The 27,867-nt window shown below is 47.2% G+C and overlaps 1 protein-coding gene across 1 annotated transcript; it reads right to left on the bottom strand.

Annotated features, from left to right (window-relative positions):
- On the bottom strand, positions 1–26,478 carry LOC147222445 (vitamin D3 receptor B). The gene is made up of 10 exons (XM_086168853.1): positions 25,983–26,478; positions 25,587–25,660; positions 12,389–12,536; positions 11,536–11,666; positions 10,089–10,285; positions 9,000–9,099; positions 8,200–8,380; positions 4,588–4,739; positions 3,611–3,727; positions 1–3,087 (listed from the first exon to the last, which is right to left on the bottom strand). The coding sequence occupies exons 3-10, from the start codon at positions 12,532–12,534 to the stop codon at positions 2,834–2,836; spliced, it is 1,278 nt and encodes a 425-aa protein (XP_086024979.1). The 5' UTR covers positions 12,535–12,536; positions 25,587–25,660; positions 25,983–26,478; the 3' UTR covers positions 1–2,833.
- Between the last annotated feature and the right edge of the window lie 1,389 nt (positions 26,479–27,867).

Raw genomic sequence — 27,867 nt, 5'->3', positions numbered from 1 at the left:
AATTCTTTTTTTTTTTTTTCCTTTTTTTGCATCTTTTTTTGTTTTTTTTTTTTGTTTGTTTTGCAGAGCTCAAGGCTCCAGCCAAGTGGCCTCTAAGAGAGAAAACAAAAGTGGATATACATAAGCGTTTAAATGCGTTTAGCATTCAGTTTCTCGGCCGTTAGATACCGTCTGACGAAGCACAAACCTAAGACGGGCGCAAGTTCTTATTTCATACACGAGACTCTGCAAAAGCCACATTTCATATGTTACATAAAACAAAGGCTCTAGAGTCGCGTTAGCGTACTGCGGCGTTTCAGGTGTGTTCTGTATGGCTTCTATCAGAGAGCAGCTGCAGGATGTATAGCTTGTCCTCTTTCTGACGATGAACCCCGGAAGTTAGTCAAGTACACGAAGCCGTCTATAAAGCTACGAGTCGTCGACGTCGGACGTACGAGCGGATCGCGGGGTGACACGATTCCAAGCGGTTCCCTCCGGACAGCGAAAAACCCCCGGGGTGTGTGAGAACATAGTGGTAAAGAGTCAAAAACACAATAAAGGGTCAGTATTGTATTTGCATATATTTTGATATTTAATTAACCTTGAGAAATACCCACTGCTGGATTGTAATTGAGTACTGCAACTGTGTCATTCGAGTACTACCTCCGAGTCGTCGTACTTGAATCTGCACTTTACTTGGCTGCGGTTGTGTTTATTACTTCTCCAGTAACTTTACTTCACTACAAATGGCTGCATCGCAAAGAGCTGTTCCTCAACCGGAACCTGCATCGCCGAGGCTTTCGCCTTGAAAAGGTCGCGTAAAATACGGACACGAGTTACGCCGACGTGGACGACATCGGTGAAAACACCGCCGCGTAACCGCTTTCCTATTTCCCCCCCCCGTTACTCCGACGACCGACCGCCGTCCCGAACCGCATTCCCGAAGCGCGTCCGAGGGTTCGGACCCGACGACTCCGACCCGAGTCGATTCCGCGGTGAAATACTTAATACTTTCACTGAAGTCACGCTGTGACGAGGAGCCTATAGTTTCACTTAAGTACAGATGTTCCATACGCAGTCCACCTCTGGAGATATCTATGTAGCCCTATGTACAGCGGTGGACATGTTATATATACCTGGTATTTACATGATGCAGCCACTAGAGGGCTGCGCAGCATACATCATCTAACAGGAGGGCCTGGGTGAAGAGGTGCGCCACCATCACAACCAAGCCCCCAGACATTCTAGAAAATCCACTTCCCAGTCAGAAACGAAAGGGGCGTGATATCTGTAGAGGTCTGAAGCAGCTTCCAAAGCTCTAGGCCCAATGAGCTCACTGTATACTGAGGAGGAACAATTCATGGAATTGTTTGGTTTTTTTTTTTTTCTTTTCAAAGATGAAGTGATGTAAAAAAAAAAATATATATATATATCATTGAAAAAAAACAAAAAAACAAAAATACAAACAAGAAAACAACCCAGAAAGCATCCATGGCAATTACATCCATATCTATGCCAATTCCAAGTATGGTATGCAGCTATATATTAACAAGTAAGGCCTCTTGCTTTGGCCTTGATTTCCTATTCCAGTTAGATTTGGCATTTTAGCCCTTTAAAATCTGTGATAATATACTGTATATTAATACATAGGCTTGAGTAAAAGGTGATATAACAGTGCTTAGGATACACATGATAGCAATTAACTATTTACAGGGAGAGGACTCAACGGAGGAGAGGAACATCTATTTCAAAAGAAACAAGCCGTGACGCGGGCTTGGTTTGATTGACAAGTTAGCAGTGTAAAAATTAGCTAACGTATTTAGTGGCTAATTCTCACCTCAAACCAGACACCCCAAAAATTCACCCCCATCCCCCCCTTCGCTAACTTACAGACAATTTTCTGTACTCTGCACTTTTAAAACCCTAAAACAATGACTTTTTTTTTGTCTGTTTGTTTGTTTGCTTGTCTGTTTGTTCATCCTTCATCATGTGTGAGGCTAGTCTGAAACACGGTTATGTGTGTGTGTGTGTGTGTGTGTGTGTGTGTGTGTGTGAGCGGCGCGTTGGGGCGGCGCCGGGGCACTGAAAGCTTTCTGAGAATGTAGATGACCGTTCCTTTGGTGAGAGGTGAAAAGCGTGTTTTGAAAAGTATACACAAGTCATGTACATATGCTGCCTTGGAGAGAAGCAGATGAAAAACAACAATGACGACAACAACAACAATAATAATAATAATAAAAGGATTGTGAAACATCAGACATTTAAAAAATAATGTGGAGGCACTGCTTTTGCACTGATAAGTTGAAATGTCATCCGTACTGTATCTAAAGTGTTCTGTGTAAATGTATCTTTTTCACAAAAAGGCAATGTGAATATAAAACGACCCCAGTAAAACCAAGAGGTAGCTCAACTGAATGGCTAAATGTAGAACTGAGTATGTTTGTTGTGTTGTTGTGTGCACGGCACATACACACAAAATGTCCAGGCATTTGAAGCAGCGATCTGTTGATTTAAATACAGACAAAAACAAAGTATATAGGCAGAAGTTGTATGTATAGCTTAGTTTGTATTGAATGAGTTCCCTTGTTTACTGTCTTAACATCCGCCTGCTCTCCATGAACACTTCTTTATACAATACACCTACACGGAGGTGCACACGCACGCACGCACACACACACACACACACACACACACACACACACTGACGGGCAGCACTTTCATCCACTTGCTTCATACTCCACACCAACCATTTAGTCCATCCAGCACATCCTCATCTCCCACCCTCCTCTGTTTACCCCCGCGGGGGGGCGACGTCTCCGGCTCCCTCTGCACTGCTAAGGTTCAGAGGCAGCTCCTAGGAGACCTCGCTCCCGAATACCTCCAGCACCAGTGGGGTGAGCTGCATGCTGTGCTCCGGCTGGAAGGAGAGCGAGCGGTACTGCTTGGAGTGCTCCTCGTTGAGGCTGCGCAGGTCGGCCAGCTTCTGGATCATCTTGGCGTAGAGGAGCCTCCCCCCCGGGTGGTGGAGCTGGATGTAGGCCTGCAGGGTCTCAGACAGCCGGTCTTGGAGGGCTTCGATCCGCGCGTGGTCCTGCACGCCCGGTCGGTCTGCGGGCGGGCGGGGGGGGGGACACGGCGAGTGTGAGCCGGTCGCTTTTGAACCGTCGTGACAAAGTTGGACGGTAAAAGTGTAAAGATCTGCCGAGGGGGTTCGTGACGGTGCCGCACGCTTCCGAGGAAGTCGCCCGGCGTCGTGACTGGAAACGAAATGCATTATCTTGGTGATTGAACCGCTGCCATGCGGGTCGGGTGGTTGGCTAATTTTAGCGCGGGGGAATACATCAATGCAATGTTAATGAGCTGCCTCAAAAAGGGATGCAAATACATGCTTGCATAACCATACATGTATAATGTATGCGCTATATGAACTGCAAGTGCATCCCGTATGCGGCGGTGTGTGACGGTACAGAGGCTAATCCGGACGATCACCGTTTCAAATATTCACAAATGTGTCGCAATGATACGTTCATGTTTTTTGTTTTCGTTCAAAAAAAAAAAGGGGTGAGGAGGGAATAGCAAACAATGCCTCCCATAAAGAAAACACCAAGACACTGGATGTGCTCTTCAGTACCTGGAGAGAGCAGGCAGATGGCCATCAGCAGCACGTGTTCCTCCTCGTGCAGGTTCAGCTTCTTCAGTCCCACCTGGAACTTGACCAGCGGCTCCAGGAGCTCCAGAGTGTGACCCGCTGTTTGAGAATGCAAGGCGGCGTTAGCGACCTTCGGCGTCCCGCGGGAGAAGAGCGACCCCTTGGTGAACGCCGCCGTTTCTCCCGCTCATTATCATTCAGAAACTGATGATCGGGCGCGTTCGGGATAAAAACGTTATTTGGCGTCCGTCCACGCGCCGCCTCGGAGGGGGTTCGGCCGTGCGCGGACGGGTTCATGATATGCCGTAAAACTCTTGATAAAAATGCCAATTGATTTCCAAGACCGCTTTTACAGATTGGAGTTTACTTTCTGGAATTTATCTTTGCAATTCATCATCAAATTACCTCCGTTTATTATCGGGTGTTTTATGTATGTTAATCATGTTTTACAGCCCATTCTGCGATATCACGTGGGTTGATATACGGACATGTTGTGTTTGCCGCGCGGGAGAAAAAACAAACTGTACATTAGCATGTACGCCGGGTCCTTCCGACAACATCCAGACTCCCACTCTAATGATCCAATTGGCTCTCTGACGCCGGGCTTCTTCCCTCCAGCTCGGAGGAGAGTTACGCAACACGCATTTTCTACTCTGCATCTATCAGCCCGGCAAAATTAATTGATAACCGCGTATAAATATATAATGCGGGAGGTGAGTTTCCCGGCACATCGGCGACTGTACGCGTGGCGATGTATTTATACCGGGGGTGGGAAAACCGACCGCATTACCCACCCGACGGTGCCATCGGGCCACGAGCGGTGGAATTCATGAAAAACAAATGAGAACCAGATTTTTCTTTGACGAAGGAGAGTAACAATTAGTTCTCCGGGACGGGGGGGGGGGGGGTCTCGACGCATGCCGGTACGTCCGATTTACCACCGGACGAACGCCACCTACCTTTGGTGACATCGCTGATCTGGTATTTGAAGTCAGGTGCACCGCAGCTCCAGGACATGTCCTCCAGGTTAAAGCTCTGATTTGAGCGCAGCATGATCACTTCAATGGCACTGGACTTGAGCAGGGCGATCTGGTCCTCGGCGGTCAGCTCCCTGCGGCGATGCGACCACACACACACATTTGCTTACACACTTCCAAAGGAATGATCACAGTTTTATTGTCCTGATACCGATATCACTGCGTTTAGGAGGATAGAGAATGTGCCGGGCAGATAAAAATAGCATTTTCCAGGGACATGAGCTGAAACTTGATAAAATGGTGGCTTTGCTTCCAGGACTCTTAAACAGTCGGTCTGGCTAAAAGCATGTAGTTTCGTTTACAAACTGAGATTTCTTTCCATGATATTCATAGAAATTCGGTTCCCTGCTTGCACATCATCTGAGATATCATATAATTTAGTATTGAGTCGCATTCATCCCTTAGGTGTGTTCTTTGCTGTCTTTAACTATTTTACAATACGTATTTCCACGTCAACAAATACCCTCTAATGTGACATCTTAACATCTGAATATTGTGGCGATTAAAAAGAAAACTCATCCAAGATAATGCTTCTTTTGCCTCATCAAACTTCAGAATTTCATAAACTTTGGATTTCTATTCAAATATTTCCCCTGAAGTCCTTGTATGGTTATTCCAATTAAAAGTCAACAAACATTGTGGCGATGTTCCAAGTGTAGTTCCATCATTCGCTGCCTCTAGGGGTGAAAAAAACAAACAAAATAAAAAAAAAAAAAAAAAAAAAAAAACGGTCTTGACTTTGAGGTGACCTATGAGACGCCGAGCGTTTCTCCATGTCAACTCACTAAGAGCCTCTTGGTGAGCTGGAGACGACAACGAAAGCCCCGTTTGGTCTTTGCGGTTTGAATCCACCCTCATGTAATACTCGCGGGCTTGTTTACCCGACATGGAAATGATTCTTTCAAATGACTCTTTGCTCATCACGAGTGAGTGTTTATTTTTCATTTTACATAACCATTCAAATGAGCCAAAAGCCTTAAAAACATTTTTTTTTTTCCCAGTCTTTTCTGACTTCATAAGCTGACTGAAATTTACGAGGACCAAGGAAACAACGTGTGTCTTGAACAAGCACCCGTAGAGCCACGCGAATTACACCGAGTGACGAGGAAACCACGGCAAATGAGTGACAAACCTCAGTGAACCAACAACACAACTTGACACCGTGTGTGCTTTTCGGTTATATATGGCCTTTTGGGGCTGATGGCGACAGGCTCGTACTCGGTGCAGGGGCGAGCGAAGGATTTGACGTCTACAGCGATCCCTCGCTAGAACGCGGTTTACTTTTCACGGTTTCGCCACTTCACGGATTTGCATCTTACATCGTGTTCTGCATTCTGATTGGCTAAAAAGTCACTCCGCTTCTTCTCTACCTGTGCGTCAATAACGTCGCAGTTTAATACGTACACGTACGTAAAACAGCTCGCCGAATTTACATGACGTACGTGCAAATTCTCTCGTCATTTCGAGTTTCTCTAAAACCCATAATGTTGACAAAACGCTGTGGACCGACAAAAGGGCCCAAAAGGCAGTGGAAGATGCTATCTATGGCAGATAAAGTTAAACTTCTGGACATGCTAAGGGAAGCTAAAAGCTACGCGGCTGCAGGTCGGCTTTACGGAATGAATGAATCTTCCGTTCGTTCCGTAAAGAAGGAAGAAAAAAACATAAGGACGACAGCAGCGATAAGTTTGGCAGCAGCAAAAAGGTGGCGGTGGGCGGCGCTGATCTCCGCAATTTGAAGTTCACATTGATGATTAAAATTATTATTTGACAGTACAGTACAGAAGTTATTTGTTGAAAAAAAAATTTCTAAAGTACAGTCCTTTTATTTGTGAAACAAATGATTGAGTCTGTAAAATGGTTTGTTCTTTCTTTTCAGTGTATAATAAGAGTATTTGGTTGTATAATAATTGTAAAAAAAAATAAAGGTTTGTACTTCACGGATTCTGCCTATCACGGGTTCTTTTTGGAACGCAACCCCGCGAAAAACAAGGTATACTGTTTTCCAGGGGGGCCAATGTATCGCGTTAAAGAGGCTCATAATTGTCGTGTCTATTCCTGCATTCGGGTAAATGTTAATGAAATCCGACCCTAACAAAAAGCCCGCTGATGCTAAATGCACATATAAGTATTAGGAGAAAAAAAAAGAAAATAAAAAGAGATGGTATCCGGGTAGCCAAACTGAGGTGAGTGGATTAAACAAAACTTAATTTGTGTTATAATTTTCTTCTCTTTTATATTTATTATTTGTATTATAACGCTATCGCCGATCGTCCTGAAATCATTTGGATTTAGCAGGCGTTTTAATTTCAGCGTTCATACAATGTGCTGCAAGAGAGCCTCCATGAAACAGCAGGTGTATGAAGCACGGCGGGTACTGAATGTTCCAACGGCTGCTACAGACGTTAGTTTGTGAAGATGGTAATCAGCCAGAAGAACTGTATGCTGAGCAGGGTTTATTGATATAGAAGCCTCGGTAACACCCTGCCCTAAAGTGATTATGGCTGATTCATGGGCTTTCTCGCAGAAATCATATCGGATCATCCATCACACATCGCAAGAAATGTACCCCCGCGTTAATTTTTCATTTTGTCAAAATAACGTTTCTAGGGACGTCTTTGCACTAATTAGACCTTGTTTGTCCTGTAAAAGAAATCAAATGGCTTTCCTTCGCCTGTGCCGGGAGGAAATGATGAATCCTGTGTGATTGATTCCTGAATCCAATAGTTTAGTATTTAATGATTGTCAGAACTCCGAGTTCATTTTTTCCGATAAAAGCCGGCCAGAAAACACCGATGTGCATTACAGCGAAGGGTCAGCGGCGGAAACACATTTTTATATTATTACCGTCGTTTCCGGACTATAGGCCGCTACTTCTTTCACACGCTTTGAACACCGCGGCTTAAACAACAGCTAATTGATGGATTTTATTTGGGGCTAACGAGCTTCACGCCGCCAAAACATTTAGCCTCGTCACATCGGACCGATGAAATGACCGTAAAATTTAATTCCGACACAGAAGAAGACTGCTTTTACGGTTTCAGTGCGCGGGAGGACGACCGAGATAGGGATCAGCCGGAGGAGGACAAAGCGGGGCTGGAAAAAGGATGGACTTTTCCTTGTGTTATTTACGATTCATCTTTTTCATCAGCCGTACTGATCAGAAAAAAAGCGTTTCCAGTGCGTATTTGTGGATGTTACCGGTACGTATTTAATGAAAAGATTAAAAAAAAAAAAAAAATCTGTGTAAATATCTCATGTTACAACATGGCCACCTGTGGCCTGTCTATGCACATGTATGTATGTATTTAGTGAATTTAGCTGTTGCGGCTTATATTCAGAAGCCCTCAACAGTCTGGAAATAACGGTACGTTGCTGGTAAGTTCTAGACAGCGAATCAGGTAAACACCTCTTGGTGAGGTTTGAAGGTGAGGAACTTTTTCTTCCAGACAAGTTTTTTTTTTCCTTCAGTGTGAGCCCTAAAAACCTTAAGCAGCGGGATCGTGGTCGCTCTCGGGGCAAATGCGCCGATACCTGAATCCCGGGATCATCTTCGCGAAGCCAATGACCTTCTGGATGCTGTAGGAGACCAGGTCGGCAAGGTGGGGCAGCATGGAGAAGCTGGAGCCCTCCTCCTCGCTGGAATCCGGGCTGCTGCCCTGCTCCTGGTACATCATCAGCAAGTTGTTGAAGTTCATTTTGGTGTCGACTGACTCTGCGGTGACAGCGAGGGCGGCAGCGGGGAAAGATGTGAGCCGGGGAGAGGAAACAAGGAGGCGGCGGAGGTTCGCTCAATGAAAACGCCGGCCCCGTAGCTAAACGAGCCCGGATGAATAATGAAAACGGGGGAGGGCGGGGTCGCTGATTGAAAGAATTATCGGAAAACAAACGTCGCCGAAATGAGAGGAAATGAGATGAAAGCTCGGACGCGACGCTGAAAAACAACACGCGAAGCCTTGAAATGCAGCCGGAGGGGGGAATGGGGGGGGGGGGGGGGGGGGGGCTTCGAATGGCCGGTCTGCTGAGTGTCGGGAACGGACCACGTGACTCCGTCCCTCGCTGTGTTCTCTCCATTACTGACAGACGCGTTAATGAACTGATGTTTACTGCCGGAGTAATGTGTCTGCAGGGTACAGGTTGTTCACAGTTTCTACTTGATTCTCGGCAAAGCGGCGCGACGAACGACCGCAAAATACTGCCGACGCGGGGAGGGGAAGGGGAAGGACGGACTCTGGCTCGGTATTCGCACTGAGGATTAAACATTTCTTACTAGCGAGCATGAATTTGTCTTATCGCGGGGGGTTTATCCGTTCTTTGGCCCGCGAGCGTCTCACCTGGAGAGTGACTGAAGGAGTCGGAGGAGGCGTCGGACAGAGAGTGGAGGGAGGCGGCCCTGCTGGCGCTGCGTGTCACGGGGCCCTCGCGGACCGGAGGCTGCGGGGGAGGACATTCGTTTCAAATATTAACATTCTCCGGTCCTACTTTCGGCTACAAAATGAGGACCGATTGAAACTTTTGCTCCGGGAGTCTGAGAATAAAGGGAGCCGTCATTTTAAGTCACCATTTGAGAGCCGCTTTCATTATTTTTCTGCTGAAAATACCAGCTGACTCTCCACCTGAGGTGCAGGAAGCGGGGGCAGCTGGTGGACTAGTCTCCCTTCCAAACCTATTCTGACATTTGAAAGCAAATGTCAGAATAAGTCAGACTGGATATTAAACGGTCTTTAACCGACCGCTTCCCTTGTGCAAAGGCCGTGTTATTACCAAGTGAGCCCATGTGTGACACAGCAGCTCCGTCTCGGCCCGACTGACAATGGGGCGAGTGTGCTGAGGTGTTTATCATGCGACCGGAGCGAAATTTAAGAAATCTGCCCCGACATAAGGAAATGAGTACGGCGGACCCGAACCAGGCACGACCAAATCGTCCCCATAACGTGAGAGTTGATGCCGATCGTATGTTTTCCCCCCGCCCGCACCTCCTGTCGGTGAGCTTTGAGGGATTCCGCCGACCATCTATACCGCCCGCTATGAAAAAAAGAGGCATAAATATGGGTTTAAAACACAAACGGGGCTAAATAGAATCCATAAAGTTCCAGAAAATCCTTTCAAACCAGTCGAAAACAGGACAGGAACCCCTTCCGGTTCGGGGTCAGGGGTCCCTGATGCCACCGTCGGGCCCTGGGATCATCTCAGTACCTTCATCGAGACGTGAAGGTCAATTCCATCTTGGTGGAAAATAACGCGATTCGATTTTTGCCTCGATTTCTTCTCGTTTCATAGCTGCCGTCATTTTGATCTCTATTTCGGCGCGTTTGAATTCAATCCATCGTAACTCACGACTCTTGTCTACTGTGCGCTTTTGGACGGACGTGCTTTGCGCGGGTTGCGTCGTAGGCCAGAAGATAGCGGCGCGCCAAACAAACCCTAAAGCGGCAGAAGTCGGAGTAGGAGTCGTCGTATGTCTTGTGGTGCGCCTCCACCAGGGTGGCGATGACCTGACTCTGCTCGTCGGTGAGCCGCGGCCGCCTGGCCTCCCTCTCCGCCTCGCGCTGCGCCTCCTCGTCCTTCCTCCGCTGGATCAGGTCCTTCTTCCTTTGGACTTCCTCGTCCGTCAGAATGACTTGGGTATGAAGAAAAAAAACAAAACAAACCCAAACATGTTACACTCGCTCAGGGATATTTGAAAATAAATATAGAGGAAGAAAATAAGGATGATCGCAATAGCAGAATGCGGGTGCGCCATAAAATCTGACGCAGCTTTCAAAACTTCTGAGCACGTAAGTGTATTTTACATTGCGATGGCAGCTATGTCAATATGCTGTTAGGTGGGGGTGTTGTTATTCTCTGGAGGAAGAGAATGGGAGGGACGCGTCCATATGGAGACCCCTGCTGCACTGAACAACTGAGAACATTGTCTTTGTTCTGTTCGCTCCTTGTTGTTCTAGCCACTGAATTAGCTCTCAGAAAAAGAGAGAGAGGGGGAGAGAGAGCGAGAGCCAATGAGTCGGATCTCTACAACAGCGCTGCTGTTTTTTTGAAACGGCGCTAACAACAGAGGTGCGCGCTATTGGCCCCCCGCTCACGTAAAGTAAATTAGTGCCTATGCCATCAGTCTTGTGGTATTCCCAGAAACCGTACGGGGGAAAATTCGCTGGAAACGGGAGGCCTTTGCATAACACGGGGCCGCGGACAATATCCGGATATCAGGAGAAAACAAGAAAAATGTACTTGCTATTTGCAGACCATGAAAATAAACACGTCTGTGTGGAAAGAAGAGGCCTCGCTAGACTGTACATACCAGCAGGTGTTTAAACTTCAGATGGAGTAAACTTATCGTATACAATGTGGGGAGGCTCCGCCAGTTCAAACAGAACATGTAAACATTCTAATGGGGGCAAAAACCCAAAGAAACTTGACCCGAGTCCAAATATTGCAGAATATTTACAAGTTCAACCATAGGCCCCTAAAAGTGCAAAGAGTTGTGTACATTCTGCCAGCAATTCAAAGAAAACCGACAGGACTTTAGTTTGTTTTTAATTTTCATCTTTAACAGGAATACAGATTTAAGAAAAAAAAAAAAAAAGAAAAACAAAAAAACACACACACACACACACGCATATTTTACCGCTATCTAAATAGTCACGGTTGGGTTCATTCTGGACCAGAGGTTATCAATTCGACAATACTGGGTGGCCTAATTATCCCGTCCGGGAGACTTCTATCCCTGCCTGGAGCTTATACTTTCTGCTTCGCAACAGTCACAACTCCAAGAAAAAGGAGGGGGTCGGGGGAGAAAAAAAAAAAATCACATGGTATGGTGTAAGCTAAACTGGACGCCTTGAAGACATATGGGTCACCTGCCATACTTACACTCTTTCATCATGCCAATGTCCACACAGCGTTTGAGCCGGCATGCCTGGCAGTGGCGCCTGTTGTCCTTGGTGATGGTGCAACTGCCGTTGAAGGGACACGTAAAGGTGGCCTTGCGCTTCATACTGCGCCTACACAAACAGCAGACAGTTTTTCAGAGCGTTCGGAGATGCGGCCGTTCACGCGGGATAAGGGGAAATTATTGCCGGTCACGGCGAGCGCTTTGACAATAATAATCGCAGAACAACCGGATAAATGTTTTTGCCCTTTTGGTCACCGGCTGAGCCAAGCAGCTAACGTGTGGAGAAGTGAATGAGAAAGCGGGGGATAACAGAGGAGCCTCACAATGCCTGAAACAAAGTGTAAGGTTTCATTCAGTCATGGAAATATATGCAATGTTACGCTGATGAATAGAAAAACACACACACACACACACACACACACACACACACACTGGGTGAGAGTTCACACAAGGGCCAGTTGAGAAAATAAGGGTGCTGTTAGCATCCAAGAAAGTCATCTTCCCTCTTTCAATATCAACACGGCGGAGGGGAACAGACGCAAATGTGAATTCAACGGATAAACAAACAGTTTAGTTTGGTTCTCGTGGGATATTAGAAACGAGTGTGTATCAATGAACAGGCAGGCATTCGCTTATGAGACACACACACACACAGAGCTACTCCTATTTTTACATGTTATGTAACCGCGGACCACGTTTAAAGACGCAGATTACGCGTCGCGACGCCTTCGTCGACAACTTGCGCATCTTTGCTTTTTACCCTCGGTATTGCGCGCGTCTACCTGTGTTAAACTGACGTGAGCTTGAAAGCAGGTTTGCATTGTTTTGTACCTGAAAAAGCCCTTGCAGCCCTCGCAGGTCATGGCGTTGAAGTGAAAGCCCGTGGCTTTGTCACCGCACACGCCGCAGATCCGCGGCACATTCCTGTCGAACTCGTCAGGGGCCAGCGTGGACGTACTCACAACCGTGGGCTCCATCACTGAGCACAAAAAAAAAAAAAAAATGAAACATGGAAACATATGAACAGGTACACAGATATTTGGGATTCTTCCAAATAACGTATATGTAACTCGTGATGTGTTTTCCGAGCGGGTTAAAGTACAGAGCGGGTGACTTATAGAAAAATGAAAAGTGAAATGTATATTTTGGAAAACTATGTTTGCAACATGAGAGAAATTCCACTCACAATACGCATTATGTATGTTTTCTGAATGTTTGGAACCCCGCTGTAGAAAAATGAGCTTAAAATTTGAAACTTTATGATAGGACATTTTTAAGATTATGTCTCAATTGCCATCTGTTTTTTCATCTTCTAAGTCAGACACGTTTCCTGTCCCCTTTCTCCATGCCAACCAAACCGTCCTTCCTGCAGGGGAGACCTTGAGTTTCCAGTCCACCCTCTGGAGGTGAACTCAGCTTCAGTGTTTTTATCCCGTGGAAAGGAATCGGAGTCATACGAATGAAATGGAAAAAACCCTTGTTCCTCTCCAAAATGCTGGATCTGGGTTTCATTTGATTACATAGTGCTCCGAGTATCTATTTCACTTAACAGCCTAGCGAGGGGGGACAAAAAAGGCATGTCACCGCAAGGCTAGCATCCACATAAACAATCACTGTCCTTTTCACAAAGCTTCTTTCTTACAACAGCATTTTCTTTGCTTCCACTACAGAGCGAAAAGATACACAAGTGAATGGAAGACGTGGGCGGGGGGGGGGGGGGGGGGGGGGGGGGGGGGGGGAGCGTCACTAGACGTGATACCAACTTCAGCGCACCGGCAAATCGACAGCAGGAGAGGTGAAGGCTCACCTGAATAATTTACGGTGTTTTGACAGAGCCCTGCATCATTCAGCGCTTATTAAGAGATCACTGCTCTTTCACCGTGAAAATGAAACCTGCCTGCTTAGCGACTTTTCTTTTTTTTTCAAAAGCGGTAAATAAACGCTCCGATCCGTAGTTCATCCAAAGCTCTTATTTTACACAGAACGTCAAAAGGAGCGTCTCGGCGCCGGCTTACCGACGGATCCGGCTCGGGGCATTTACGGCGCCCGGACATCTCGAAATTCTCCGACAACAATGAGGAACTTGGGAACTCAGACGCATAACCTGATTATCTGCATGCTGCAGAGAGACTGACGAGGAAGCCCTGAAGGAGCTCCGTCCACGCTGGAAGCCGAGCTCCGCAACACCGGTTCAGGCCCGGCCGGTTGGGAGGGAAAGCGCCGCGAGGCCGGGTCATTTTTTTTCACATGGCGCAAAAGGCGAGGTAGTTCATGCTGCAAAACCTGACAAACACAATAAAGTAATTAGAGCGGTTTTCACTCTGCGCAGACACGTTACTATGAGCCGTTCGTCTGTTTCGTTTTGTTATGATGACAACTAGGCTGTGGTTAAAAAAAGAAAAGAAAAAGCAAAGGCCGTTTTCTACGCTTACTCCCCTCACGTTCTCGGAGAGCACAGATTTGCGTGAAAAGAGCAGGAGACCAAAGAATTTTCTGACAAAACAGTGGTCTGGAATAAATATGTAAACACTCCACATCAAAATGACACTCGGAACTTATGAAAGGCACCGAAATAAGTTGGATTTCAGAGCGCTGTCCAAAACAAGACGATGACGACGGGATTACAAGCCATGTCTGTTCATCCTCTAAAGACACGATTCATTATCAATGGTTTCTGATGCGCAATTTTGTCATTACGTAACCTGTAAACACAAGCGTGTGGCAGAATGTCTTCCCAAAACGGACCGACTACTTGCCCGGAGCGTTACACATAGAGGGGGTATAATTAGTGCGTATTGCGTAACGCCGGCCGATGCAACGTGCGACACGCCGACATAAAAGCATGAAATCGGCGCGGCTGCGGCGGCCGGCCGCACTCATCACGCTGCGAATCAGCAGGGAAAACACCTGGTTTACCTCACGATGGCATCAAGTGATCAGAGAAATCATCCCTCTGTGATTCCATTCAGCCCTGACAGGCCATTACACTAAATGCACAGTTGTATTGAGGGAGCTCTAAATAATTCATCAGGTTATTAGACCAGATCTGTACTCATTGCAGTCTCAGGCACGCAACGCAAGGGAACAGCTTTTGCGCTTTAGGCCTCCGCTGGCTCTTACCTCTCTTGAATAATATACATACAAGTGAGTGTATGAGCTTCGGCGGCATCAATCAAACTTACCACTGGCATAATAATTCAGAATACTAACAAAGCAATCTCTTTGTTTTACATTAGCGACACGCCTAAGGCTGTAGCGCCGTAACACCGCTATTATTTTCCCCCCACAACACCTAACAAGGTCGAGTCCTGCGCCACGACAGGCGATCCCGCACGAACCGACGGCCGGCTAATAGGAGCCGCTATGCGTGTTGTGTAATAACATTTTGATAGGAAGCGTGCAAAATATAGTGTGTGCTCACACGACAGGCGTGAACATCGGCGGGAGAGGCGGCGCCGTTGGGTTTACACCTCGCGGTCCGAGCGTTTTGAACCCTGAAATGTGCACGACTCCGGTCACACCTGAACCAATGAGGAAGATAAAGCGCGTCTTTAGAAATCCCCGATACGTTTATAAGAAAGGGATGGAGACGGGTGTTGATTCTTCGGCTCAAAGCGTCTTATCAACTTCCTTACAATCGCACAGTCGGATCCAAAGTTTGGGCCGATCCCCGTGGTTTATGATTCGGGCACGGACCGTGAACCCGCACCAGTAGGACAGCTTCCTCGTGCCGTGACCAAAGTTTCTCTATATTGCTGTTGTTGTTGTTGTATCTGCCGCTGCTAACGAATAAATCATTAAACGGCCTGATGAATTCTTAAAAAGGAGGGACGCCGGGAGATTTTTGGAATTTTAAAGACACTGACGTGAAGATTAAAACCCTAAAAATAGACACGAGCTATTGTTCTGACATGTTTTGACAACGTATCTTCTTCAAATCAGATCATGAAAGCTAATTTTGAACATCTGCACACAGCATTATCTTCAGCAATGATCTGCTGATCACCTCTGTGTTGGTGTTTTTTTTTTTTTTTCTTTTCCTTGTAACTCCTTACCGCCACAAACGCGTTTGTGTTTTCGCTCATTTTCTGCTCGTCTTTCCCTTTGTCAGCAGGACTGCGCTTTAACCGCTACACTGACAAAAATGTAAATTTTGGAGGAAAGATGAGTCCCGACTCCGGGACAAAACAATTACTTATGCCGCTGATCAAATATCACAAGGCAGATCCGCACAAGTGCATTTATTGTTTTTTTTATTTTCATATAGAACTGGGCAATGATAATAATCGAATATATCCCGATTTAAACTGTGCTCGTGTAACCATAATGCCGTGATAATGTGCGGTCAAATGCCCATCGACACCGTGATTGAATTCCAAAGCCATAAATGCCCGTTCTCAAAATGTAGAATGCATTTTGTGCCGTTTCCTAGATTTTCTTTTACCGATGAATAGCTATCAGTGTCGTGCTACTGTTTCTGAGCTGACCGTTATCCACGCCTCCGGTTCTGTCGGGTCGTGCAGGACTTAACACTTTTGCGGCTAATGCAAGCATTTGGAAGGCCAAGTTGAGGGGAAGGTGACGAAACCAAAATCCAAACCCCTATCAGAAAGGAAAAGCACAAATATGTTTCCAATTGTGACGGTTTAACGGGCCGCAACATTGAACGATGTCGAATAACGCGGGCGAAAGAAATGATAAAATGACACGTTGGCGTTCGAGCTTGGGCTTTGTTGAGTGAAGCGCGGCAACGGTGGCGTCGTATCCTCCGTGTACGAACGCTCGTACTCCCTTTAAAACATGCATTCGGGATTCGATCCCACTTTTTACCTTAGTTAGACAACATCAGCACCCCGTCTTGGAATTTTTCCTCTTCGACACATTTGGGCACTTTAACACAAACCTATCTGAAATTCTTTGCATCTCTGTGGCCGGCTCGCCTCTTAAAATGTGAGCTCTCAGCCCAAAGTCTGGAGACGTAGTACGCGATTTACTAAATAGCTTTGTTCTAATTTACCCACTTCACACTGCTCCGCGACGGCCTAATTTCTTCTGGCTTCTGTAATCGTTACACCATGTTATTCTGAGAACATCACATAGTTTTCACTCTGCTCATGTGTCAATTACACCTCCCCGCACAGACCGTGCAGCTGAGTTGTCATTTATTGCCTTCTAAATGGCTGTTTTTTTTGCACTCCGAGGGAGGAAGTGTCAGCCCACGGGAGAGAGTAGTAAGAGCGTCGTAGGAAGAAGAGGCGAGCGTGAAGGAGGAGGCGCCGGGGAGACGGAGTACAAACAGACGGGATGCATCCAGAGATAAAGAGTGAAGGAGGGTGACCTCTTTGTCACGGTGGCTTTCTGTGACACAAAGTGCCAGTGTACTCCACTGTGGACTTGAGAAGAAACTGGTATTACGAGTGGGCACAGAGCTGTGGCCAAGAGTGAACCCGTCAACACAAACAGCCCATTTTTGTGATTTAAAAAAGCCGGCTAAATATACACAGCCGTGAGCCACTTCAATTACTTGCTAAATATAAATAAATGTCTCATCTTAGCCAGACCCTCATCTTGAAAAGCATTAAGGGGAAAAAGGCAGTTTGCTTTTCGTGCCGGGATAACATTTGTAATATTACTCATCTCGCTCGTCCCTGCTCGGTTTTCATTTGGAATTCCAGAGGGCCGATTTGCGCGCGGTGTGTACGTTAACCTATAAGACGGGGACGTCTGTCGGCCGGACCGCTCGATTATAAGGCAGAGAGCCCGCTTTCGATAGATCTCGTCTCCACGCGAGTCTCCTGCGCTGGAAAATTGTTGACTTTAAACACTGGATGCGGTGGAACCGGAGAGGACGGCCCCCGGCCACCCAATGAGTAATAGCACAATTATTCATCCTTTAGGGCTTGTCAAAGGGATTGGAAAATATCCAGCATTATAAGAAAAAAAAAAAACTAAGGTTGCAACAACCGCTCCTTTTCATGATGGGCAACTTATTTCACCGATGGAAGTTCTTTCACAGAGCGAAATTGGAAAAGAAGAAGACTCGCGCCCACAGGTGTGCGTCGCAGCCGCCGAATGCAGGATGAACGTAGCCAATAAATAGTGATGTAAACTGACTTGTCTGTGTTTGAGTATGCGACTTTATAAATAAGATGAAGCAGCAATGTCTTCAGGCGGAAAGGACGCTGGTCCCGTCTCATCCCGGGAATACAAGAAGAAACTAATAAGCCCCGAGTACACAGTAATCTTGCTAACACTCCCGATCTGATATTCTGGCCAGATAATCCCAGCTGCCAATGGCAACGCCGCTCGGTCCCGGGGCCACATGCCGAGACAAACAACAACGGACTCTCATTCACACCGAACAACAATTTCCGGGCCTCAGAAGAGATACCGCACTGGAAAACACACATCGGTAGGAGAAGCTAACCTGCCGCTGGATTCAAAACCGGGAATTTTCCTGCTACGAAGCTCGGGCGATTACCGACGCGACCCGTTCCTATTCATCCCCCGATAAGGTTCTGATATGAACCTTGCTGCCCGATAGCTTAAAAACGATTATTCCATTTAAAAGCACCTGAAGTTTACATTCAAAAAGCCCCCCGAAGTGTCGAGACGCACGCTGCGACTTCTGGATTTTGAGATCTTTCTAACAGGCGGCACCAAGTGTTATTCACCACATGATTCGGGGAAACTGCTCTGTCTCTCTGCGGCAGTGAGAAAAGCACCGACACAAATTTCCGCTGTGCGACCATGACATATTTGATTCAAAAACAAAATATTTCCACTAAAAAAAAAAAAAAAAAAAAAAAAAATTTAACTATCAGCCAGGGTTTTTTTTTTTTTCCCCCAACTTGGAGAGTTATAAAACGTCTATGTTACGACATTTAAACAACTTCTAAAGCTAAACAGGGAAAGTCAACCGTTCCTGATTTTATCTAGCGTGCACACAGTAACTAAACGGCACAGACTGTCCAGGTGCATAAAGCTAGTCTGGATTTCCGACCGCCTCCTCGCTGCTCCGGCGTGATTTAGACACCAAAAAAAAAATCCCATTCGCTGTCAATGGCGAACATGCGTTCAGCATGTGATTTCCCCTGGCGTCCCGAGGAGCTGACTGGAGTCATGTCAAGCATGGCTTAGCTCAACAAAGCCCTCTTGGTATGTTCTATCTGAGGTTCAGATCTGCAAACGCATTGACGGTTTCAAGGTCAATGAGTGAGTGCATGACAATCACGGCGTCGGGGATGAGCCGGGGTCCTGTTCTGCCGCTTCCTCGGGGTGAACCGGGTCTTTCTTGGGCCGAGGGGTTCATCGTGGGGACTTTGCCGGTGACTCCAGTTTGATGGTGTGATTTTCAACTCCGCCTTCTTCTTTATGTAGTTTCAAACATTTTAAACGGTTTCAAACATAGCGCGGCTTAGGTGGGCGTTGTATACGGGACGGTTCGTTCCGCACGGTTTTTATTGTGAAGCACTTTATATTGCCGTGTAATAGAAACCGCTTGTGTAAGGCGCTCTGCATTGTTCTATCGGGTCGTATTGTTTTTGTTTTCTTTGCGGTGCGCTATATCTGGATGACGTTTTTACCAATTCTGAATATATTCTGATGAACATCAACATCAACATCGGGGCCTTCGCTTTTGCCTCCCTTACGCTGGACCTTGGCACGGCAGATACCGCTCGTCCTCTGGGACCACTGCCACGGGCTCGCGCTAAAGGGGATGGATCTCTAGCACAACACAAACAAGGGCGCTCCTGCCAGAGAGCTGTAAAAGTTATGTTACCACAGCAGAATTTATCCCAAAAGCATCAACAACTGTCATCGGCGTAATGAGCTCGGCGGCGAGGTCCAACGGGAACGACGGGACATCTGCGCAGGTGGTGCGGATGTCAAACCGGGACGCCGAGTTAGGGATCTAATTCTAGAAAATAAACTAGCGGCGAAGTCGGCGGTATCCAATTCTTGGTTAAGGATGGAAAATAAATGACCCTGGCAGAGAGAAACCATGAGACGAGATCCCGTGTTACAGCTTCGAAATCAGTGGGAGGGGGCACCCTACTTACATTTTATTGCGTGCTCTTCACTCAGCAGTTTGCTGCAAGGCCGTAATCATTGCAGCTGACAACACAGATGTTCTGAGGGCTGACTTGAGCAAAGCCACCCAGTACCTTGTGTACTAAAACTGTGGCGAACAAAATAGACGTTACACAAGTACCACAGTCGCTCTGAAATACTGCCGTAGGTGCCTCCGCGCGTTCGCCGGCCGCGAAACTGGCGGGGCTTTTTACCGGAAGCCAGAATCGGGGGCGCGCTCATACAAAAAAAAAAAAAAAGGAGTCAGACGAGGCTTACTAAGAAGAGTTCCCCGTGCCCGAGCCACGCCTGGGGTGCACGCTACAGATGTCAACCCTCTCCCGTACCGAATATTTCGCAGTGGACCCGGGGAGTCCGGCCAGCAGGGAGTCCGGCCAGCTTCCATCATGAAGGATTGTCTATTCATGCATTCCATTCATGCCAACTACTAGGCTGCCATGTGGAGACGGTCCCTTCAAACCCAACCATCTGTACCAAGCCCCAAGGTCCACGGCGGGGACCATAGACAATAAAGGGCAGCTGGAAATCCAGCGAACACGCGGTTCTCCCAGCAGCAGATGCCTCCTTACCGCTGCTCTTCTGCAGCTGCACGAGCGTGCCAACTACCTGAGCGCACGTGTCTCGCGAACGGCGTGAAGCACACAAACCGGTACAAACAATCGACCTTTACGAACCGACGCGGAAAAGGAGAGATTACGGATGACAATTGCCGGGACGGTGTTGACTTGGCGACGGATGATAAAGTGTCCCGGGAAGAGAGGGGCCACCCGAAGCGGGAGGGCAGATACCAAGTGCAAACAGGTTTCGGTTCGTTTGTTTCTCCGTCGATTCGTCTTCGTAATATCGAGCGCATTCTTATTTTAAAATCCCGACACTAGCGCTGCTGGAAAATACACATCTTTCCATGTGCCTGCAGCGCCTTGAAAATGGACGCGGCCCCACACGGTTTGGATCCAACGATAAATCCCATTACAGTAACATTTTGTCAAATTTACAAGCTGATGTTATTACAATATAGCTAGTATTTCTTAGGCTTCTAATGCCTAAAAAATAGAGGACGAGTGATAAGGCGGGAGTTATAGTGCCTTGCAAATACAAATGGAAAATATAGAGAGGATTCACAGCTGCGGCTTCCTACCTCCCGCCGCAAAAAACGTTAAAAATAACTTCTTTGCGCCAGTCAGTGAGGAGACAGAACTACTGGCTGCTCATCCCATGCAGGCGCTCGTGATAAAAACAAAGAAAAAAGGGCGTCATCTTGCATCATTTGTTCTCTTGAATGTTGATTATGGACTTAAAACAAGTTTGTACATTTTGAACAAATGAATTCATAACACTTTTTGCGTGACACTTCAAATAATAAACACGATGACATATTTCAATTGTTTGGCTGGACCAGAGTATCGATACGGTTTGACAAAGTATGCGTTATTGACGCTTTTAGATTGGACCCAGTGTGCGGGACAGTGGAAGTCAAAATGTTAGTTTGATCGTCAATATTAGGAGCCTGGCAGCCGAGAGCGGCTGAACAGCACCGTGCAGACGACACCGCCGTTACCGGATAAGGAGCAATAACTGAAGATCGCATCCAGAACCCATCTGGCCTTCAGGACCATTCATTGTTCGAAGCAGCGACGTTATCTCTACGTCTTCGCGGCAGCGCGGCCGATGGGCCGGAGGTGGCGGCGAGCGTACCGGAATAAGAGCTTGGATCAAAACATGCAGAGGTAATAGTCAGTATTACTCATTGGAACTGGTGAAACGTCTCCGAGAGAAGAAAGTCAACCGGAGTTGCCGTGAGAATATTTCGAGAGTTAACCGTGACCCGGAAGACCGGGAACTTCCATAAACATTAATCAAAACGTCCTAGAATTCCCCCGAAAACAGGAGCATGGTTGGAGCAGGTTGGAAGAAGGCCTGCAGCGCAGAGGACGCTCAGACGGGCAGAAACGGAGATGTCGCTCCCACGTCTACGCCGCCAGCGGCGACCGATGATTTATCTTTAAAACCCATGGCCTGATAATTGTTATACATTGGGGGTTACGCAGACGGCGTCCCGCCTTCCAATCCAGGAGCAGAGAACGTCGGTCCGGGGATGATGAGACGCACGTGTCGTTTCAGCCGCGCTTTGAATAAATCAAAAGGGGGGAAAAGATGAATCACGGCTGTAACGCATGCTACGCAGCACTTGTTCTGGCGTCGCATGACGGGCATTAGCTATGTCGTCGTTTGACCAAAGTTATTTAAAATTCTGCGTCTTCCCGTTCGCAGTCGCTGGATCTCCGGCGCGTGTGAGATATTCACAAAGGGATAAGTGCCAAGGTGGGCTGTGGCAGGATTCCAACACCACTCATATGGTAGCTTATTTTGCCCTCTTCCACCGGCCATTTAATTTCCAGCGGCACCATTGTCTGGGTATGTGATTACCAAACAGGAAAATGGCCATTGGTTTTCCTTGTCAGGTGCTCTCTTACTCACAGAAAACACATAATGAGGCCTCAGCTGTGAAAAAGATTTGGAGCGCAGCCCAGATGTTAGATTAACTTTCATCAAAGTCAATAGCAAGTTCACTCACGCCCACTATCTAACAAACCTAATTAAGAGTTGCCATTAGGAGCCGGGCGTTTGAATGAAATGCGATCGAGGACGGGGCGAGTTATAACAAAGTGGGTAAAGAGGAGGGTCCGGACGGCGTTCCAAGGACAGATCGCTTTAACTGCACACAGATATGCAGAAGAGAGAGGGGAAAGCGGGGAATAAAAAAAAAAAAACCTCTGGCATCATGTCCCAAGAATGTCAGCAATGAACTTACAGACCACATCCCAACAAATAAGAGTCAAAGTCAGAATCACATCCAGACCTATAACAGCACTGGAAGAAAGAGAGGGATTGCTGTGGAACGCCTGAGTGAAAGAAGGAGGCCCTCTCTGACAGTCTAATGAGCATCCTCTGTCTACATCACATGAAGCAATCCCGCAAATGGTTCTGAAATTGTTACGTTCTGCCAAAGTTTCTCTTAAAGGGGAAAAGAGAGTGGGAGAAAGATATAAAGTGGGAGAAGGAGAGAAGGGACAAGGGGAAGCTGTGGAGTAAGTTGGAGGAGAAAGGAGAAAACATAAGGCGATGTGTTTTACTGCATACCTCAGGCTGGGTCACTATGAGTACAGAGGAGACATAAAACAAATCGGCTCTGGAATGACCCGGGCTTCAGAGAGAACTGGGCTACAATGGAAATAAATGGGCAGGTTATTCACACAGAAGCACAATAATTGCAGCAAAAAAACAAAAAAAAAAAGTCGAGGGGGAGAAACGTACACAATGACGAAGGAAACAAGGGGAGGGAGGTGTGTGTGGAGGTGGGTGGGGGGGGGGGGAGCGCCGCATTTGTGACAAAAGTACTTTCATTCCAACCCGCTTGACGTTTAAGAAACGTCTTTTCAAAAAAACGTACGGCACGCAAGAAGAAGAGCGTCACATCGCGACCCAAAACAACAGGGGACGGAAAACGGGAGTGTGTAATGCGGCTAAACAACTGGCGTAGCGGCCGGGGACTAGTCCAGTCCTGTCCCTTCCCTTCCCTTCCCTTCCCTTCGCTCGTTCGTCGGTTCCTTCTCCCTCCCGCGGCCTCGGCGGCTCGATCTCCAGCTCTTTTTCTGCGATCACAGGGAGCGTGTTACAGCAGCGGTAACAGCACATGACAAGGTGACCTGTGCCCCACACAGGATGGGCTAAACTGGGGTGGAAGGGGTGGAGGGGGGGGGTTCCTATATCCCGTGTCCGACGCTATAGTCTCTGCACCACTCCCCCCCTGCCCAGGCCCCACTGCTGGCCTGCAAGGGGAGAGAGAGGCAGTGACGGCAGCCTGCCCCCTTAATCTGGGCCCCTTGCTGGACTCTGGAGAGGTTAAAAAGACGAGGCGGGGAGAAACCCGCTCAAACACACGTCGAAGGTCCTGTTTATGTCTATGCTGGACCTGACGGGGGAACGCGCATTCTCGAGAACGCACGGTCACGCACGCAGATGGCCTGGCCGGACAGAACCGGCCGGACGACCGACATGTGGGTGAAGTGGGTGCAAATACACAAGTCAAGGTTATATAACCACCATAAAATGTTTTTCGGCCCATCAGGAAACACCGTTTTTTTGTTTTTTTTTCTCTTCTCTTCTCCACAAATCAAAGTCTACAAGAACTCTTTTCAAGGCTTGAAGAATTCCGGTACGATCCGTCGAATCTCAGAAATAGATCGATGAAATGAATCCATTATTTCATAACCTCGCTTGCCAATTTATTAGATACATCTGGGTAAACAGAAAAGTCAAACAAAGCCCTGCAATAAAAACCCTCCTTCACGAAGATAATAATGTTCAGACACTATCGGATCTCCTTGAAAGAAGGGTTTAATTACTATAAAAATCATTTAAGGGGCTGTAAAATCTTGAATTCATTTACAAGAAATGGACGAAATAAAGTTGAAAAGAATGTGTGTGGCGCGTTCGTCGAACAGGTTCAATAAAGTTACGCTTTTCGTGTGGTCTCATTTTACCCGAATGATTGCATTAAGCCGCATTATATAGACAGAGTAGTCGCATACGTTTGGCTTTCCCGTGACAACTTATTCTGCATGATCGGCTCCCCCGTTTACAACAAATATTACCTGGGTGATGTGTTTGGCCAAGATACCATCAGCCACGGGATGCGTCTGAGGAGCCGTCGACATTAAGGGGAACTTAACACTTCATTAGTTTCAAAGACAACAGGACGTATGTGACAAACGGCGTGCACGTATAGCGTCGCATGGAAGTGGGTGTTTACGGCTAAGTACAACGGCCTCTTTCTTTCTATAGGGTTACATGTGAGAGGAAGCAACCAATTACTATAGTCACGAAAGGGGGGAAGGGGTGGGTTGTTTCACTGTATAGGCTACCTAATGGACTGTACCATTTCCACCGCGCACGGCTCGATAAAGCAGCTGACACGGTCGTAGTCAATACAGAAACAAACAGATTTCATAGCTTCCCGTGGCAAATGTCCGCTAAGCACCAAATGAATAACTCTCAGGAGTGAATAAAGTCGTAAAAGTCTCTCCCTCCGTCCCGGAACACGCCGCGAACGTTTCCCGACACGCGTGAACGCTGACCACAAGGCAGCAAAGACGGGGGAAATTACACCTCTGACTTCCAGGTGCCAAAGGGCGTCGTGACCAGATATGGGAAAGGTGTGAAAATGATATCGCTTATGCAGAAATAGGTGGGCGGGGGAAAAATAATAATAAATAAAAATAAATCACTCCTCGCCGGCTGCTATTTTTGTTCCTTTCGAGTAGCAAAGAACAAGAAAATGCACGCCGTTATAAATTTAGATGACAGCAAGCTACAAGTTATCTTTCTTCATCCTGTCCTATGATGGTTTCAGGAAAAGTTATTCTGCGGAAAGAAATACTGAAACAGAGCAATAAAAACACAAGGGTTTTACCGAACCTTCCGTCCGGGAACATTATCAGTGTAAATAGTGCGTAACACTCGAGATCCAGGTTTTAAGCATTTTATAATGTGTCGCTCGAAATAGTGTAAAAGTACTTATAAACCGCTCATTCCGAGTCGTGGAGTATAAAGTAGTTATCAGCAGTCGGGATGATGTGGAAACTTGCAATGGTACATGAATAGTTTTACTACTTCACTTATCAATCTAAGTACATTCTGATTAACTATTAGTACCTAAGTACGGATTCATTAACTAACGGTACCTTGAGCATTCAATGATGGCTTTGAGAGCGCGACAAACCTCAATTTTTCATGCATCTCGATTGAATTCAGAGAAATAGCGGCTCGTTTAAAATATATTTCAACATTCTCATGTGAACTGTCAACTTCAAAACAGAGAGCGGAACATCGGTGCACCTTTGCACACGTTGCATTCGAAGGAAGGGGGTCTCACCTGGGGTTTTAGCATGCCCTTGCACAATAGGTGAGACTTGAGAGCTTTCTTCACTTTATTCCAAGATGTTAATCCTGTTCAACAGACAAAAAAAAAAAAAAAATTGCATGTCGCAAGTCACCGAGTTCCCCCCCCCCCCCCCCCCCCCCTCTTGGTACCTGACCTGCAACTGCTGTTTATGTAACGCTGAACTATTTTCAACAGCAACATACACTCTCTATGTTAATCATCATACTGCCGCTGACAAGTTAAGTTACGTAACATTAGGCAAACAATGGCACACCGACGGGATTCTACCGTGCCAAGCCCGTTTTCTAGCCCCGGTCCCGGCCAGGAGAAATCACAACCATCCGAGTGTGGACTTTTGCATTCCTCCTGTGCATGCCACTTTCATACCTTGTCGTTAGCTCAACTTTTCCCCATTTAAGAGCCGAGCCTGCTTTTTTTTTTTTTTAATCCTCTTTAGTCGCCGTGCGCCGTCGTCTTCATGCTCCCAAGAAGCGTGTCCGCTCCATGTTGCCCGGCTGTCTGTCTCGGGAGGAGAGAAGGACTGCGTTGTAACTTACTAAAAAGTCAGAAATCTGAGGAGGCTCCGGGGGAGAAAGTCGTCCGCCCTTCCAGACGTTGACTCGCTGGTGGTAGCTAACGCTAGCGTGGTTAGCTGGCTGCTTTAACCCTAAAACGCGGCATCAACTTCAGTCAGGCTGTTAACCGTTCCGCGGCCGCGGGCGACGACCGTCCGGCGTGGGGTTCGTTCCGTGGAAAACGGCCGAACGCGGGCGTTATCATGAGCGGAGCGAAAATAACACCAACTACACCGCGACGACAAATATCCCTCCTTCCCCACGACCCAAATAGATGGCCATTACTTTTTCGATATGCACCGCCCCCCTCTTCGGGACCTCTGGGGGGGAAAAGAGGGATTTCCCCCCAGCCCCTCTGTGAGCCAATCGGCGGCGAGCTCGGTGCGTCTGCCGCGTCGCGATTGGCGACGCCCCGCGCGAGCTCCGTTCCGATTGGTTTAACCGCCTGCTCGTCACAGCTCGGGTCCGCCCCCTCAAACAGGGGTGTGTCGTGACGTCAGAGGTAACTAAGAGGTAAACAACTTTGACCGCGTGAGGTTTAAAGCAACACCGTTTCTCCTCCGGAGAACCGGGGCACCTCTCTGCACAACCGGGGCACCGGTCCGCACAACCGGGGGACCTTTCCGCACAACCGGGGACACAATTCAGCGTACACTGGTGCAAAATCACCCCCCTCCTCCATTGAGCCCGTATGTTTTTTTTTCCTTCTGATGCACCGTGTCTTTGTGTTTTGAAGCCTCGCACGAAATGCGATATTTAAAAGGAAAACCACGCTTGTTTTTTTTTTTTGGGGGGGGGGGGGGGCGTAAAACGTCGCCGAAACAACAATATGAGCAGTCTGACCCGATTTTTTTCTCGCTTTGTCCTGTTCGCTTCACGGTTGCCTCTGACCCTCTTGCAAATGTGTGCAGTCAGGCGTGTGTGTTGGAGGGGTGTGTCTACTCTGCAGTACAGTGGTAGGCTGAGAGGCAATGCTGCTGCATGGCGATGTTGCCATACATTTTCAATGCATGAGAGGTGGCCGAGACTGCTAAAAATAGACGATTAAACAGCTCCCTTACATGATCACACCATGTAAATATGGCTGGCTGCATGTATATATATATACACATATATATGCATACATATACACACGTGGATGCGTGGGTTTTTTTTTTTAACTTATTTTCTCTATCACACCCACGTAGCTGTTTAGATGACATTTATGTTTCAGTGTGAGTTCTGCTATGTGTTAGAAATGGTGTGTGTGTGTGTGTGTGTGTGTGTGTGTGCTTGTATTAGGGCCATCGGAGGGGGGCCTGGGTGAAGGTCAGGGGTGTGTCTGTAATGTAAACACAGTAAATGCGACAGATACGAAGGGGAGAGGCAAAGAGAGGGGAGGGCCCCATCCGGCCCCATATATCCTCTTCCAACAAAAAAAAATGTCGGTTCCTGCTGCAGCCTGAAAGGAAGAGTTAAAACTATGCAGCTTGGAAGAGAAATGCACTTTACCTCCGCCGGCCCCATTCATTCCTGGTAACCCAAATCATCAGCTCTTGATATTCATTTCAGGTGTAATCCGTGTTTTACCTCGTAATACGAATTGATATCAGCCTCGGTGCTAATAAGGCGATTAATAATTCATACCCTAAAACAAGAGTGTCAAAGAGGAATTGATAGCGACGCAGATTTTTCAGAAAATATTTTAAAAAGACACT

Source organism: Fistularia commersonii, chromosome 21, assembly GCF_037954325.1.
Source record: "Fistularia commersonii isolate RoL2024-O1a breed Wild chromosome 21, RoL_Fcom_v1.0, whole genome shotgun sequence".
In the NCBI taxonomy this organism is placed as follows: Eukaryota; Metazoa; Chordata; class Actinopteri; order Syngnathiformes; family Fistulariidae; genus Fistularia; species Fistularia commersonii.
Note: the sequence above shows the minus strand (reverse complement) of the source record. Positions and strands in the feature narration are given on the sequence as shown.